The sequence below is a fragment of the Alligator mississippiensis genome, chromosome 2, assembly GCF_030867095.1.
Source record: "Alligator mississippiensis isolate rAllMis1 chromosome 2, rAllMis1, whole genome shotgun sequence".
Classification (NCBI taxonomy): domain Eukaryota; kingdom Metazoa; phylum Chordata; order Crocodylia; family Alligatoridae; genus Alligator; species Alligator mississippiensis.
This window is the reverse complement of record NC_081825.1, coordinates 39,025,930-39,039,297: the sequence shown is the minus strand read 5'-3', so window position 1 is coordinate 39,039,297 and position 13,368 is coordinate 39,025,930. Positions and strand designations below refer to the sequence as shown.

General features: G+C 45.8%; 1 protein-coding gene across 1 annotated transcript in view; it reads left to right on the top strand.

Annotated features, from left to right (window-relative positions):
• The window catches only part of DHX15 (DEAH-box helicase 15), an 86,608-nt gene that overhangs the window by 3,783 nt on the left and 69,457 nt on the right, over positions 1-13,368 (top strand). The window contains exon 2 of the mRNA XM_006260425.4: positions 8,885-9,218. Within this exon, the coding sequence (XP_006260487.1) occupies positions 8,885-9,218 (334 nt within the window). The remainder of the gene's footprint in view (positions 1-8,884; positions 9,219-13,368) is intronic.

Sequence of the window (13,368 nt, the reverse complement as noted above, 5' to 3'; positions counted from 1 at the left end):
ATTTAAAAAATCAAAGGTGAGTTAAATTGGTTTAACTTTAGGTTGAACCATTTACATTTTGCAATTAAAATAACATTCTGGGTTGTCTTGTTTGTACGTATGGAAAGCTGTAAAAATTAAACAGAATAATTGGAAATGATTGGAAACAACTAGAATTTACCCAGCTGAATTAGATTAATGGCCCACTGGGTCCACTATCTTCTTTCTGATGGTGCTTAGTACCAGAAGCTTCAGAAAAAAATGAAGGCCAAAGCTGTTGATTGTGGAATAATCCAGCCTTTAATAGAAATTTCTCCTTAACCATGTCAGTGTAATTGGTATGTGCACTGAGACATGTGGAATCGTGGTTTCTTAGTTCTTGCTTCTTTTAATGACAGTTACCCTGTCTAGTAATACTGCAAGTGTTGTTCAAGAACATCTAACCTTAATGAAGTCACACTCAAAGAAATATGAAAGCCATTTGCTATGTTATCTGGCCTCTTTACAGATCTTTCTCTCCAGCAAAATCTTTCTCTGTATGGAATAACTTCCAGTACTGTGAGGCCTGACATTAGACTCCTCTCTGCCCTATTGCACAGGGAGCAGGTCTTGGGGTCTGGCGCCACCCTGTGGGCCCCATTGCTGCCCCCTCCAACCCCTTCCCTTCCAGGATTCGTCCCCAGGGGTCTGTTGCCACCCTCTCCTATTCCATCATGCCATGATTGGGTCCCAGGGGCCTGGCATTGCCAGGCCCTACATCATCATACTAGGGTTGACACCATCCCTTCTCAGCCCTGCATGTGCTAGGATTGGGCTCTGAGGCCCAACACTATCTGCTCCTGGCTCTTTGTGCTATAATAAAGGGTGCCCAATCCAGTGCACAAGGCCCAAGGCACCCCTTGGGTATGGAAACTTGGAGGTGGGGGAGAGGTGCCAGTGATTTCTCACTGCTAAATTTCTGGACCTGAGGGGAAGTTGGCATGCTGGGAGTTGAGCATCCCTGAGTTATGATATGAGGAAATAAGTTTATCAAACTCCAGCAGAGACATTGAGAAGGGTAACGGTGTCACAAAGTATATTTTGAATACAGTTTGTAGGTTTGAGGACTCTTATTTGTATTCTTTAAAAAGACTTTACAGATGTCAATAATCTTGTAGAGCAGGGGTTGGCAACCCCTGGCATGCATGCCGAGCGTGGCACACAAGGCCATTTTGCTTGGCATGCTGCGGCCAGCCCCGGCTCTGGGAAGCTGCTGCCGGCGATGAAGCCCGGGCTGCTTCCATCCAGCAGGGCTTGCGGTGTCCCAGCTGCCTGCTGGGAGCAGCCTGGGATCCTGGCTGGCAGCAGCTCCCCAGAGCCGGGGCAGCTGCGGCCGGGAGGCTCCAAACAGTTATGCCGGGCTCCGGCACCAGCTCTGCACCGGCACTTCCAGGTGCGCCTTGGAATGGGTGATGGGGGCAGGGTCTGAGGTGGTGCAGCCCCGGTCTCTCCCCCACTCCTGGCATGGGGGTGGTGAGCCCTGCACAGCTGTTTGGAGCAGAGGAGAGACAGGGGCTGTGCTGCCTCAGGCCCTGTCCCCACCACCTGCTCTGAGGTGTGCTTGTACATGCCGGTGTGGAGCTGACGCCGGAGCTCAGCACAGCTGTTTGGAGACACCCAGCTGCAGCCGGCTCTGGGGAGCTGCTGCTAGCTGGGATCCTGGGCTGCTCCCAGCAGGCAGCTGGGACACTGCAAGCCCTGCTGGGAGCAGCCCGGGCTCCAGTAGCTGGCCAGGGCCAGCAGGGCTGGGGGCTTTGGGTGGGGGGGAAGGGGCACAAGCAGGGCATCCTGCCATGTACCCCTTGCCCTTATTTTGTTTTTCTGCTATGCTGGCATTCCAGCACCTTCCAAGGTAGGCATTATGGTGTTTTTTGGCACTCCAGCCAAAAACCTTGCCTACCCCTGTTGTAGAGCATGTGTATCAAACTAGGGATGTAAATACCAATTAAAAATATCTATATAACCTGTTGTAATTACAATAGTTAAATGATTAATTGGTATGGCAACTTCTGGCCTGGTCCACGTGGGGTGTCTGTGCCAGGCCCAGCACCTCTGGGGTGGTTTTAGCCCCCTAGGGTGTGGTAGGGACTCAGCAGCTCCCCATGGCCATGCCTTGCAGTGAGCTGGGTGAGCAGGTGGGTCCTCTCCAGGCCTGGGCACAGCACACCATGGAGCTGAGCTGTAGGCCTGGAGGAGCCACCCGAGGCCCTTACCTCTACCTAGCCCTGTGGATCAGGCCCTTTGTGACCTGTGGCAGGTGGTCTCTGACTTCCCATGCTTTCCAGAGAGGGGGCTGAGCTGCTTTTCTTGTAGACAGCAAAGTAAGGGGAAGGGAGGGGACTAGTACCTAATAGCTAGGCTCTGTGGACCCTGGTGCGGCTGCTTGCAGCCTCCCTTCAGTCTGCTATGAGCAGCCCGGACTCTGTGGTGGTTGACAGAGGCCTGCCTGGAAACTAGGCTCCTTGTGGCAAGCAGCGGGGAGGCTGTAGCTAGCAGTAGCTGTTGTGCGAGCTTTCCCCACGCCTGGCTGGGTGGACGGTGTGTGCACAGCAGTGCATGATAGTGCATGGTGGCACTCTGTCCCTGCCTGCCTGCACATTCCCACTTGGGCCTTCTCAAGTACCTCTGGGGATATGCATACCCCCAGTTGACAACCCCTGTCCTATAGTTTTCAAAATGTGAGCAAGGTGTTCCTGAAAAGCTTAGTTGACCATTTTCTTTTAAAGTCTTCCGAGTGCTGTTGTGTGGATTTGTCAGGCCTTTAGGCCCTTCAGATGAGATTATTATGAATGATTTTGTGGCTTGAAGTTGAGGGAGTTATCTTGTTTATGGGTAAAAAAGCCACTAATGCTTTCCTTCTACAAATGTTAGTTTAACAGTCATAGCAACAAACAAAAGTAAATCTAACACTTGAACAAGGCAATTTGATTTGTATTAGCAGTAAACTAATCAGTTATTAGAAGAAATTAGGTTTTGGTTTTAAATTTGTATGAGAGACTTTATTTAATTTCTTCAGCCAAGTTTTCCAAGTTAATCATGATATTCTTTGTTTCAGGAGAGGGTGCTTGAGTTAACACACTTTATGGATAAATTTCTTACTGGAACAGGAATATCCTTCACTGCACATTCCACTACAGCTGACTGTTTCCTGGGGGCGTATTTTCAGAAGTACCTTAACTTTTGGCTTCTCAGCTTTTAGATAGCTTGAGCCTGGTTTTGAGAAGTGCAGAACTTCCTCAGCTCTAGCTGAAGTTAATAGCAGCGCTTTGCAACTTTGAAAATCAGGTCCTATGTTTTTAGGAGTATGGATTCTTTTAAGTCACTGATTTAAAACACTAAGTGCAAAATCACAATTTGAATAATCAATTTTAATCAACTTTTCCCGTGTCCACTTTCTTTATTTTCTAAAGACAGGTGGATTCTTAGTGGTTTATAAAATCACTATTTGTAAATGTATGTTTTTAAATATACCAAGCATAGGGCAGAGACTTTTTTTTTTTCTTTTCTTTTTTGTTATACAGCAGGGTCTACTAACCGTGTACATGTTGTTTAATTATACAGCTTAATGTTCTCAGATTCTTATTCATTTTACATGCTTGCTAGTCCTCTGCAGGTTCAAATCATTAATATAATTAGGGACTTACTCAAATTCCAATTTTGCATTTTTCATAGAAACTGACTTGCAGCAGTTTCTGCAAAAAGCAGCATTCCCCATTGTTTTTGGTGAAATTGTCCAAAACTGCATGATGGGCAATCAGTGGGTGAGGGGCAGAACTGTCACTGGGGCCCCTCAGCCAAATGGCAGTGGGGGTGGGCCTTGGAGCAGTAACCCACAAAAATAGCAGTGGGTGCCATGATGGGCCTGTGAAATCACCCACCTGCCTCCTTGATTTCAGTAGGTCCCTAAATATAATACAGAGCTTTTCAACTTCTAAGTAACTAGGGGCTGCATATCTGCAGGCTGTACCAAGGCAACTTTTGCAGATGCCACTGCTCCCTTGCGCGCACACACACTGCTGCACTATGTGCCTGCGTGAGCCCCCAAACTAGGAACAATCAGCAAAAGCCAGAGACATGGAAGGAGTCTGAAGACTCTGACTGTGGAGTGATGGAGGGAGTGGCATTCAGGCACTGCAGTTCAAACTCCATGGACTGCCAGCTGAACAACCCTGAGATATGTCACCTGCAGTAGTTTGTGCGCTAGTTTGCTTTAGAAAACTTGGGCCACAACCTTATCTTAATGATTTTCAACCTAAATATCTTAATTGATTTATTTTCCAGTATTACATCTGATGTATGGGTGTTTTAGAATTCTTCAATAATTTTATCTTTTCTGATTCTTTTTCTTTTCCTCCTTCTTAGTCTTTCAGCTTGAACAGTGGAAACTTACTGAGGGGGTGGGGGTAGGCAGGAGGCAGTCCATACAGATTTTGTACACATGCTCAGTGTTATGCAATTAGAGGCCCATTGACTTAAAAAATAAAGTATGAATGCGTACAGTGGATGAAGTTAACCACTAATTTCTGCAGAACTAGAATCTTTACTTATTTAGTTAGTTTTTTATCTGTTTCAGGGAACTATTACTACTAACAGTCAGCTGGTTGCAGACATGTCAGGGAAGGCTTTATTTGGAGGGATACCATTACATATTGTCATATTCGCATGTTGCTGTTATAAGTAACACCTAGGATGAAAAAAGTGTTTCAGTTTGTTTGATAGCACTTTGTTCATAGTCTGTTTCACTGTTTTCCCTGTACAACATCCAATTTTTGTTTGTATGAGTCTCTCAAGTTAATGGAAAGAGAAACACCTAAACAAAGCAGAAGCAATTGTAAAATCACAAATTGCTAGCATTATTCAAGGTTAGGTGTAGTGTGCAAAACTGTCTTGTATAAATTAGCGGAATGCCTTTTATTCTAGGCTCTTCTTAAATGTGGTAAAAGAAGAAATTAATTCTTTGAAACCTAAACTTGAGGCCAAATTCATTTGGCTTCTTTCAGGTCACTTGCCTGCTGCTTGCCTGGAGTCAAGTGTCATGGAAGGATTACTGATACTCTTCTGACCCCCATGCTGGTCATCCATGTGGGTACTAGTGATACTGCCAGGGGTGACCTTGAGCAGATTGAGAGTGACTGCAGGGCTCTGGGTGAAGGGGATGGGGGCACAGGTGGTGTTCTTGATTCTCCAGTCAAGGGGGGGGTGGAGAGGAGTGGACACATCCTACAGATCAGTGTATGGCTGCACAGGGGGTGTTGTTTTCAGTGATTTGACTCTCTTGATCATGGGATGTTGTTCCAAGAAGGCTTGCTAGGAAGTGATGGGATCCACCTGATGAAGGGAGGGAAGAGCATCTTCATAGACAGGCTCAATAACTTCATAGTTTCATAGTAGGTAGCGTCGGAAGGGACCTGAGCAGATCATCAAGTCCGATCCCCCTGCCATGGCAGGGGGAAGAGTACTGGGGCCAAACGACCCCAGCAAGGTGTTCATCTAGCCTTCTCTTAAAAACCCCCAGGGTAGGAGCCAGCACCACTTCTCTTGGAAGTTGGTTCCAGATCCTAGCCACCCTGACAGTGAAGTAGCGCCTCCTGATATCTAGTCTAAATCTACCCTCTGCCAGTTTATGACCGTTATTTCTTGTCACTCCTGGGAGTGCTCAGGGGAACAGGGACTCCCCCAGTGCCTGCTGGTCCCCTCTGACTAGTTTGTAAATGGCCACTAGATCTTCTTTCCCCCCCACCCCCTCTGCCACCAGTCTTCTCTTGTGGAGGCTGAACAGGTTCAGGTCCCTTAGCCTCTCCTCATAGGGCCTGCCTTGCTGCCCCTGATCATGTGAGTGGCCCTCCTCTGGACCCTCTCCATGTTGTCCACATCCCTCCTGAAGTGCGGTTCCCAGAACTGGACACAGTATTCCAACTGTGGCCTGACCAGTGTTGCATAGAGGGGGAGTGTTGCATCTCCTTGGACCTGTCTGAGATGCATCTATGGATGCATAACAAGGTGCGGTTGGCCTTCCTGACCATGTCCCCACACTGTTGGCCCATGTTCATTTTGGCATCAGTAATGACTCCAAGATCCTTTTCTGCCTCCTCAACTTAGTGAGGAGGTTTTAAAGTAAGTTCACTGGGGGATGGAGACTAAAGTCCTGAGCTAAGTGGGGAAATGGGAGACCTGGAGGAAGCTCAAGGAGGAGAGGACAACAGGAGAGGCCTCTTCATTCTTACTGAGAAAGTAGGACAATTGGCTAGTTACTACAGGTGTCTGTACATGAATACACAGAGCTTGGGAAATGAGCAGGAAGAACTGTAAGTCCTCGAACAGTCTTGAAACGATGATGAGGTTGGAATAACAGAGACTTGATGGGATAGTTTGCATGACTGGAGTTCTGTCATGGATGCGTTCAAACCGTTCAGGAAGGACAGGCAGGGGAGAAGAGGAGGAGGAGTTGTGTTTATATGTAAAAGACCTGTATAATTGCTCAGAGATCCAGTATGAAACTGGAGATGGACCCATTGAAAGTCTCTGGGTTAAGCTTAGAGGAAAGAGCAACGACGATGATGTTGTGGTGGGTGTCTGCTATAGACCACCAAACCATGAGGATGAGGTAGATGAAGCCTTCTTCAGACAACTAGTAGAAATTTCTGTATCACAGGCCTTGGCTCTCATGGAGGACTTCAGTCACCCTGACATCTGCTGGGAGGGCAATACAGCAGTGCTCAGGCAATCTGTATGCCTAAATGGTTAGGCAGGGTTTTGTTTTTCATTCACCTGGTTATAAGAATGTGTTAAGTGCCTAAGGCCCCAGCAGAGATTGCACTTAAAATGTAATTAACTTGTTAATTGCACCTTTAAATAATAACCTGTTCACACTTTCAAGTCAGTTGTGACTGTGGTGCAACTGTGCCACAAAGTTCTTCCATGTATTTGGTAAAACATCTTTGTGGCTTGTTTGTATCACACCTTAAGTTGAACATGTGGCAGGTTGGGGTGCCTCATGACAGATCTCAATTCTCAGCTGAGTGTCGGAATCTGGCATGGAAGCAACTCCACAGTTTAAGACACAGCTGTCCCTACCCAATAGGGCTGGGGACAGAACTGGTTCCCAGACTCTGTGCCCCACCCTGCCCCAATCCCCAGAGTTGGATGGGAAGAGGGGAGATGCCTTGAGCTTGACATCAGTGTGCCCCCCAGTCTTAAGCTCATTGTGCTTGAGGCCTTCAAAAATCAGGTGTGTAGTTGGGCTGCATGCTCAAATTTTTAAAATCCTGGTCCGTTGATACACCAGGATCAGAGAACCTTTTCATTAACTATGGGTCCGTGTTTATTGGGGATGTCAGAAAAATTCTGGGGGTACCAGAACTAGGCTTGGGGAGAGAATTCTTGATCCTGGGGTCCTGGCATGCTAGAACCTGTGAATACTGTGTATGGAGTCCTTTGTTTGTTTTTTGTTGGTTTTTTGGGGTTTTTATTTGTGGTGCATGGGTGGAGAGAACCTGAAATTTGGGATTGGGCTACCGCTACCTGATGCCAGAGGCCTAGCACCCTAGGATCAAGAAGCCTCTCCCTGATCCCAGCATCCTGTGGGTGCAGGTTTTAACATCCACAGCAGGGGAAGTTCTTTGGCTCCAGCACTCCTAGCAGGAAAGCCAGAGCTTCTGAGCATGGAGTCTTGAAAATTAGCTGATTGTCAGCTTGGCAGGGACCACATAAGGAGTATTTCAAGATGTAACTGACAGCTGATTGTTGGCCCTGTGGGGACCATGCTAGGGCCCGTTCCAGACCCTAGTGCAGTCTCCAGCTTGAGCTGAAAAGTAGCTGATTGTTGGGCACCTAGCTTTCAACTTGCTGGTTCAAGGGAGAGCCCAGGATCATGATTCTGCGTTCCCTCTGCACTGGCAAGTTTGGCACAATTGGAATCTCATTCTTGATCCCAAAATTGTGCCTCCTGTTATGAACATGTAGCGTGGCAGAAGCTGTGATTGTTTGGGTTGGGAACTGGATCATGTCTTTAAATGAATGCCTGTCAGTGACCTAAGGCCCCTCTCAAATGCAGCCCTACATTTCTTTAGATATAAATTTGGGGATGGAGTTATGAGGGAAACACTCTTTTGATATAATTCTGTGATTGGGTTTTTTTATGTTTGAGACTTGGTGACTTCTATATCAAATTTGCTTGATTTGCAAATGTGAAGGGGTCTGCTCAAGTTAAAGAAGTATGCTAGAATGTAGGAATGAAGCAATGTTCTTATCAGTTTCTGCATTCTCTCTAGTAATGGATTCTGCAGTTGTTAGAATTCTGTTTGTGTGCAGAATAGCATTTCACTTTCTCCCTGTAGCTACAGTGATTCTGCAGCGGTAACAAACAAGGAAGAACAGAAAAAGTTGTCAGAGAAGTCATTTGTAACTCTGGTTCTTGATGTTTGTTAATTGATTTAGGAAGGGGCCACTCTTCTGATCTTGTCTGTACTTAAAGGCATTTTGCTATTGTGAAGAACAATGAGCATTTTTGTATAACTAATACTGTATTTGCATCAGATATTACATTCTGCTTTTGAAATGACACAAGCAAGTAAAATTATGTTTATCCCTTTTTGTGATGTCCTTATGTGCAGCTGCTTGCAAGATTGTTAAAAATATTTACTTTCCATGAGCTGTATAATGTAGCTCACAGTGAACCATCAGCCTAATTAGAGTGGTATTTATTCTATTGTCAAAAATTATGGTGGTGTTTTAAGGGGGGAAAAAACCTAAAAATCTAATTCCATCAAGATTTCTTTGTACTTTTTGCACTTGAAGGAAATGTATCCTGTTCTTGAGTATTTATATTAACATTCCGTATTTTTGCTGTGTTCTGCAAATCCTTTAGGAAAGATCGGGATCGGGATGATCGTTCTAAAGACCGTGACAGGGATCGTGACAGAGATAGAGATCGTGACAGAGAAAGAGATAAGGAAAAAGATCTACGTCCATCTAATGCTATGGTTCTTACTGCTTCGGGGATGCAACCTTTAAAACCAGCGGTACTTCCACAGGGTATTAATCCATTCACAAACCTACCACATACGCCTCGATACTATGACATCCTGAAGAAACGGCTTCAACTCCCTGTCTGGGAGTACAAGGAAAGATTCACAGATATTCTGATTCGACACCAGTCTTTTGTCCTGGTTGGAGAGACCGGATCTGGTAAAACAACACAGGTCAGTTTTAGCTTATTTGATATGATGCTCTTAAAATTTAAGACTTGTTGCTGAAGGGTTTAATTTTATGTTTTTTTAATTGCTATATGATAACTTGTCTAAGAATAAGAGTTTTTATTTCAGTGTCTTAGATTTGTTGTCTACGATCATGTCACAAGTCTCAGTCACTTGAGTAAGACTTGTTTAATGAAACTTTCTGATTGCTTAATGACTGAAAATGGAGGAATTAGATTAATCTCTCAACCCCCCCCCCCCCAGTTTCTGGAAGTCTGTTAAGAGTTTCAGTGAAGTCTTAACTGTTGAAGATAAACATTTATAGAAACACTTAAAATGTTAGTTCCTATTTTGCACCTTATAGTTGCAACGAATGCTTCAAAAGTAAAATAAAATAATTACTTGAAAGACGTATCTGCCACTGAATGAAAGAACTGAATGACATGAACTTGAACTTCATAAGAACTATAGAAAAGCTAGTGTTACAGTAACATTTGACTGTTACTTTGTACTGAAAAAAACCCCATGTTAAACCTCAGCACTTGCCAGTGAGAGGATTCACTCTTCAATTACCTAGTCTCCTTTGTGTAATTTATCCAAAGCTTAGGCTATGTGCATCTAAGAAACTGAGTTCAGATCTTCCATGTAAGACCAAAAAAACCCATTTTCTGTTTAACTATTGGCTATTCCTTGTTCTACTACTTCACAGTAGGCAGCTGGCTACTTACTAGGATAGTGAGATGCTCTTATGCATCCTAGCTTGTGCCTTGCTAGGGATATAGTTCTGGTGAACTAGGGTGATTTAGTCCAGGAGTTCCCAACCTTCTTACACCGCGGACTGGCAAACTGAGGACTGGTGAACTGCAGTCCAAAGCGCATACAAAAGGGGTGGCTGCTGCTCTGCAGTATGCCAGTCATATCTGGACTTCTGGATGGGCAGCCAACCCTTGTGGCCTGGTACTGGGCCGCGGCCTGGGGGTTGGGAACCTCTGGTTTAGTTGCCATTGATCCTGCCTTTAGCAGGGAGTTGAACTAGATGGCCTAGGTGAAGTCCTTTCCAACCTTACTTAGCTTTCAAAGCCACTAATTACCTGAATGATGAGATATTTTTTGTGTGTGTGTGTGTGTGTGTGTGTGTGTGTGTGTGTGTGTGTGTGTGTGTGTGTGTGTGTGTGTGTGTGTGTGTGTGTGTGTGTGTGTGCCTAAATAATCCATCCAGAGATTAAGGGATCTCTAAAACATGCAAGATATTGGGAGTGGTAGACTGAAGGGTTTCTTTAAAAATGCAGAAATTTCCTACTTTTGAGTTTAGGTACAAACATATATATTCCCTAGCTTAATGCATACTTTCTCCACAAAGAATTTATGGCAAGAAGTACTTTACTGCATTACTTGAATAAATCCCCCTGTATAGGCAAAAAAAATAGGTACTTAAGTGCGTCTTACCTTTCATGGTTTTAAATGGATTGCAGCTAATTCTAATAGATATTGCAGAAATATATTTAGTTTATAAAATTAAATATGAAGAGTCCCTGCTCTCTTAGAAGAAACCATGAATTTACAGAAGTTTGTAATTTTTCTCCCAAAGTAGAAGTGGCCACTTGGGGAGAAGAGTAACTCAGGAACAGCACAAGTGAAGTGGCTTCCTGGAGAGTCTCAGGAGATAGAACTTCTTTACAGCTACCCAGTGTGCACTTCTCCTTCTCCCTCCCTATCCCACAGAGGGTGACAGCATGTGTCAGTCTCAGCCAAGCAGGGAGCAGAACTTGCCCCCTGAGGGTAGCGCTGAAGCAGATGGAGGGGGCATGTTCTCTGCATAGATTCATAGATGCTAGGGTCGGAAGGGACCTCAATAGATCATCGAGTCCGACCCCCTGCATAGGCAGGAAAGAATTCTGGGTTTAGAGGCATCTAGCTGGGGTCATATCTAACCTCTTCTTGAAGGCCCCCAGGGTAGGGGAGAACACCACCTCCCTTGGGAGCCCATTCCAGACTTGGGCCACTCTAACTGTGAAGAAGTTCTTCCTAATGTCTAATCTAAATCTGCTCTCTGCTAGTTTATGGCCATTGTTTCTTGTAACCCCCAGGGGCACCCTGGTGAGTAAAGCCTCACCAATTCCCTTCTGTGCCTCCATGATGAACTTTATAGGCAGCCACAAGGTCGCCTCTCAACCTTCTCTTGTGGAGGCTGAAGAGGTCCAGGTGCCCTAGTCTCCCCTCATAGGGCTTGGCCTGCAAGCCCTTAACCACACGAGTGGCCCCTCTCTGGACCCTCTCGAGGTTATCCACCTTCCTCTTGAAGTGTGGCACCCAAAACTGCACGCAGTATTCCAACTGTGGTCTGACCAGTGCCCGATAGAGGGGAAGTATCATCTCCTTGGTTCTGTTCGTCATGCATCTGCTGATGCACGATAAAGTGCCATTAGCTTTTCTGATGGCTTTGTCACACTGACGACTCGTGTTCATCTTGGAGTCCACTAGGACGCCAAGATCCCTTTCCGCTTCTGTGCCACCAAGCAGGTCATTCCCTAGGCAATAGGTATGCTGGACATTTTTCCTCCCTAGGTGCAGCACTTTGCATTTCTCCTTGTTGAATTGCATTCTGTTGTTTTCTGCCCATATGTCCAACCTGTCCAGGTCTGCTTGTAGTTGTTCCCTGCCCTCCGGCGTGTCCACTTCTCCCCACAGTTTTGTGTCATCCATAAACTTGGACAGAGTACACTTCACTCCCCCGTCCAAGTTGCTGATGAAGACATTGAAGAGTATCGGTCCAAGGACTGAGCCCTGCAGGACCCCACTGCCCACACCCTTCCAGGTTGATACCGACCCATCCACTACGACTCTCTGGGTACGGCCCTCTAGCCAATTCACCACCCACCAGACTGTGTAGTCATCCAAGTCACAGCCTCTTAACTTGTTCACCAGTATGGTGAACAAGCGGCCATATCGAAGGCCTTCCTGAAGTCTAAGTAAACGACGTCAACCCCATCTCCTGCATCCAGGTGTTTTGTAACCTGGTCATAAAAAGAGACTAGATTAGTCAGGTATGATCTACCTGCTACGAGCCTGTGCTGGTTTTCCCTCAGCATAATCTCTCCTGCCGGGCTCTTGCAAATGTGAGCCTTGATATTTTTTTCAAAGACTTTGCCAAGGATGGAGGTGAGACTGACTGGCCTATAGTTGCCTGGGTCCTCCTTCCTCTCCTTCTTGAAAATGGGGACCATGTTGGCCCTTTTCAAGTCCTCTGGGACCTGGCCCGTGCGCCATGAGTGTTCAGATATTCCCGCCAGTGGCTGTGCAGTGACGTCAGCCAGTGCCTTCAGTACCCTCGGACGGAGCTCATCTGGGCCTGCCGACTTAAACGCATCCAATTCCTCCAAGTGCCTCTGCACCATCTCAGGGTCTACACTTGGTAGTCTGGCGCCCTGCTGCTGCCTCTCTACAATCCCAATGAGAGACTTGTCTTGCCCCTCGCTTAGGAATGAATTGCAGTGCAGCACTTGGGTGCTGGGTAACTTAAAGCATGTTCCCTGCCCAGCCTCAGCTGGGCTGGAACATAGCATGGGGGAGGAGAAGGCTGGAGGATTCTTCACACCACAGACATGTCCCCACCTTCCCTGTCTCTGCCTACATTCACTTAAGAAAACAAAACAAACCCCCCACCCCCCACAAAGTGCTCTCCTGGGCTTTATGCTCCAGGGACCCCTGGCTGCCCAGCATCCACATTGTAGGGTTGCTATTCCTCATTTAAACTTCTGTACGGGTCAGTTTTTCTCTCAGAAAAACTAATCTGGGATAACTGTCCTGGATGATTTGAATGTTTTTATGCAGCCAGAGACTGCCCATGCCATTTGTAGCTCATGAGCCATTAGTTGGCTATACCTTATACACGCCTTTTCGTAAATTAATTAGGCTTCATCTTAAAACTGGTTGAGTTCTTTCCCTCACTCCTGTTGGAAAGCTGTTCTAGAATAGTATTCCTTTGGCCAAAAACCTTATAGTTTCCATATGAAATGTATTCAGTGGCTGCTTACACTCCTTTGTTCTTGGTCCCACATTGAGACAAAAACGTTCAAAAAATGTAGTTCAAGGTGATTCATATATACATGTCAGTAATTGTAGGTTAAAATCAATTTCAGGAATATTTCAGTTACAC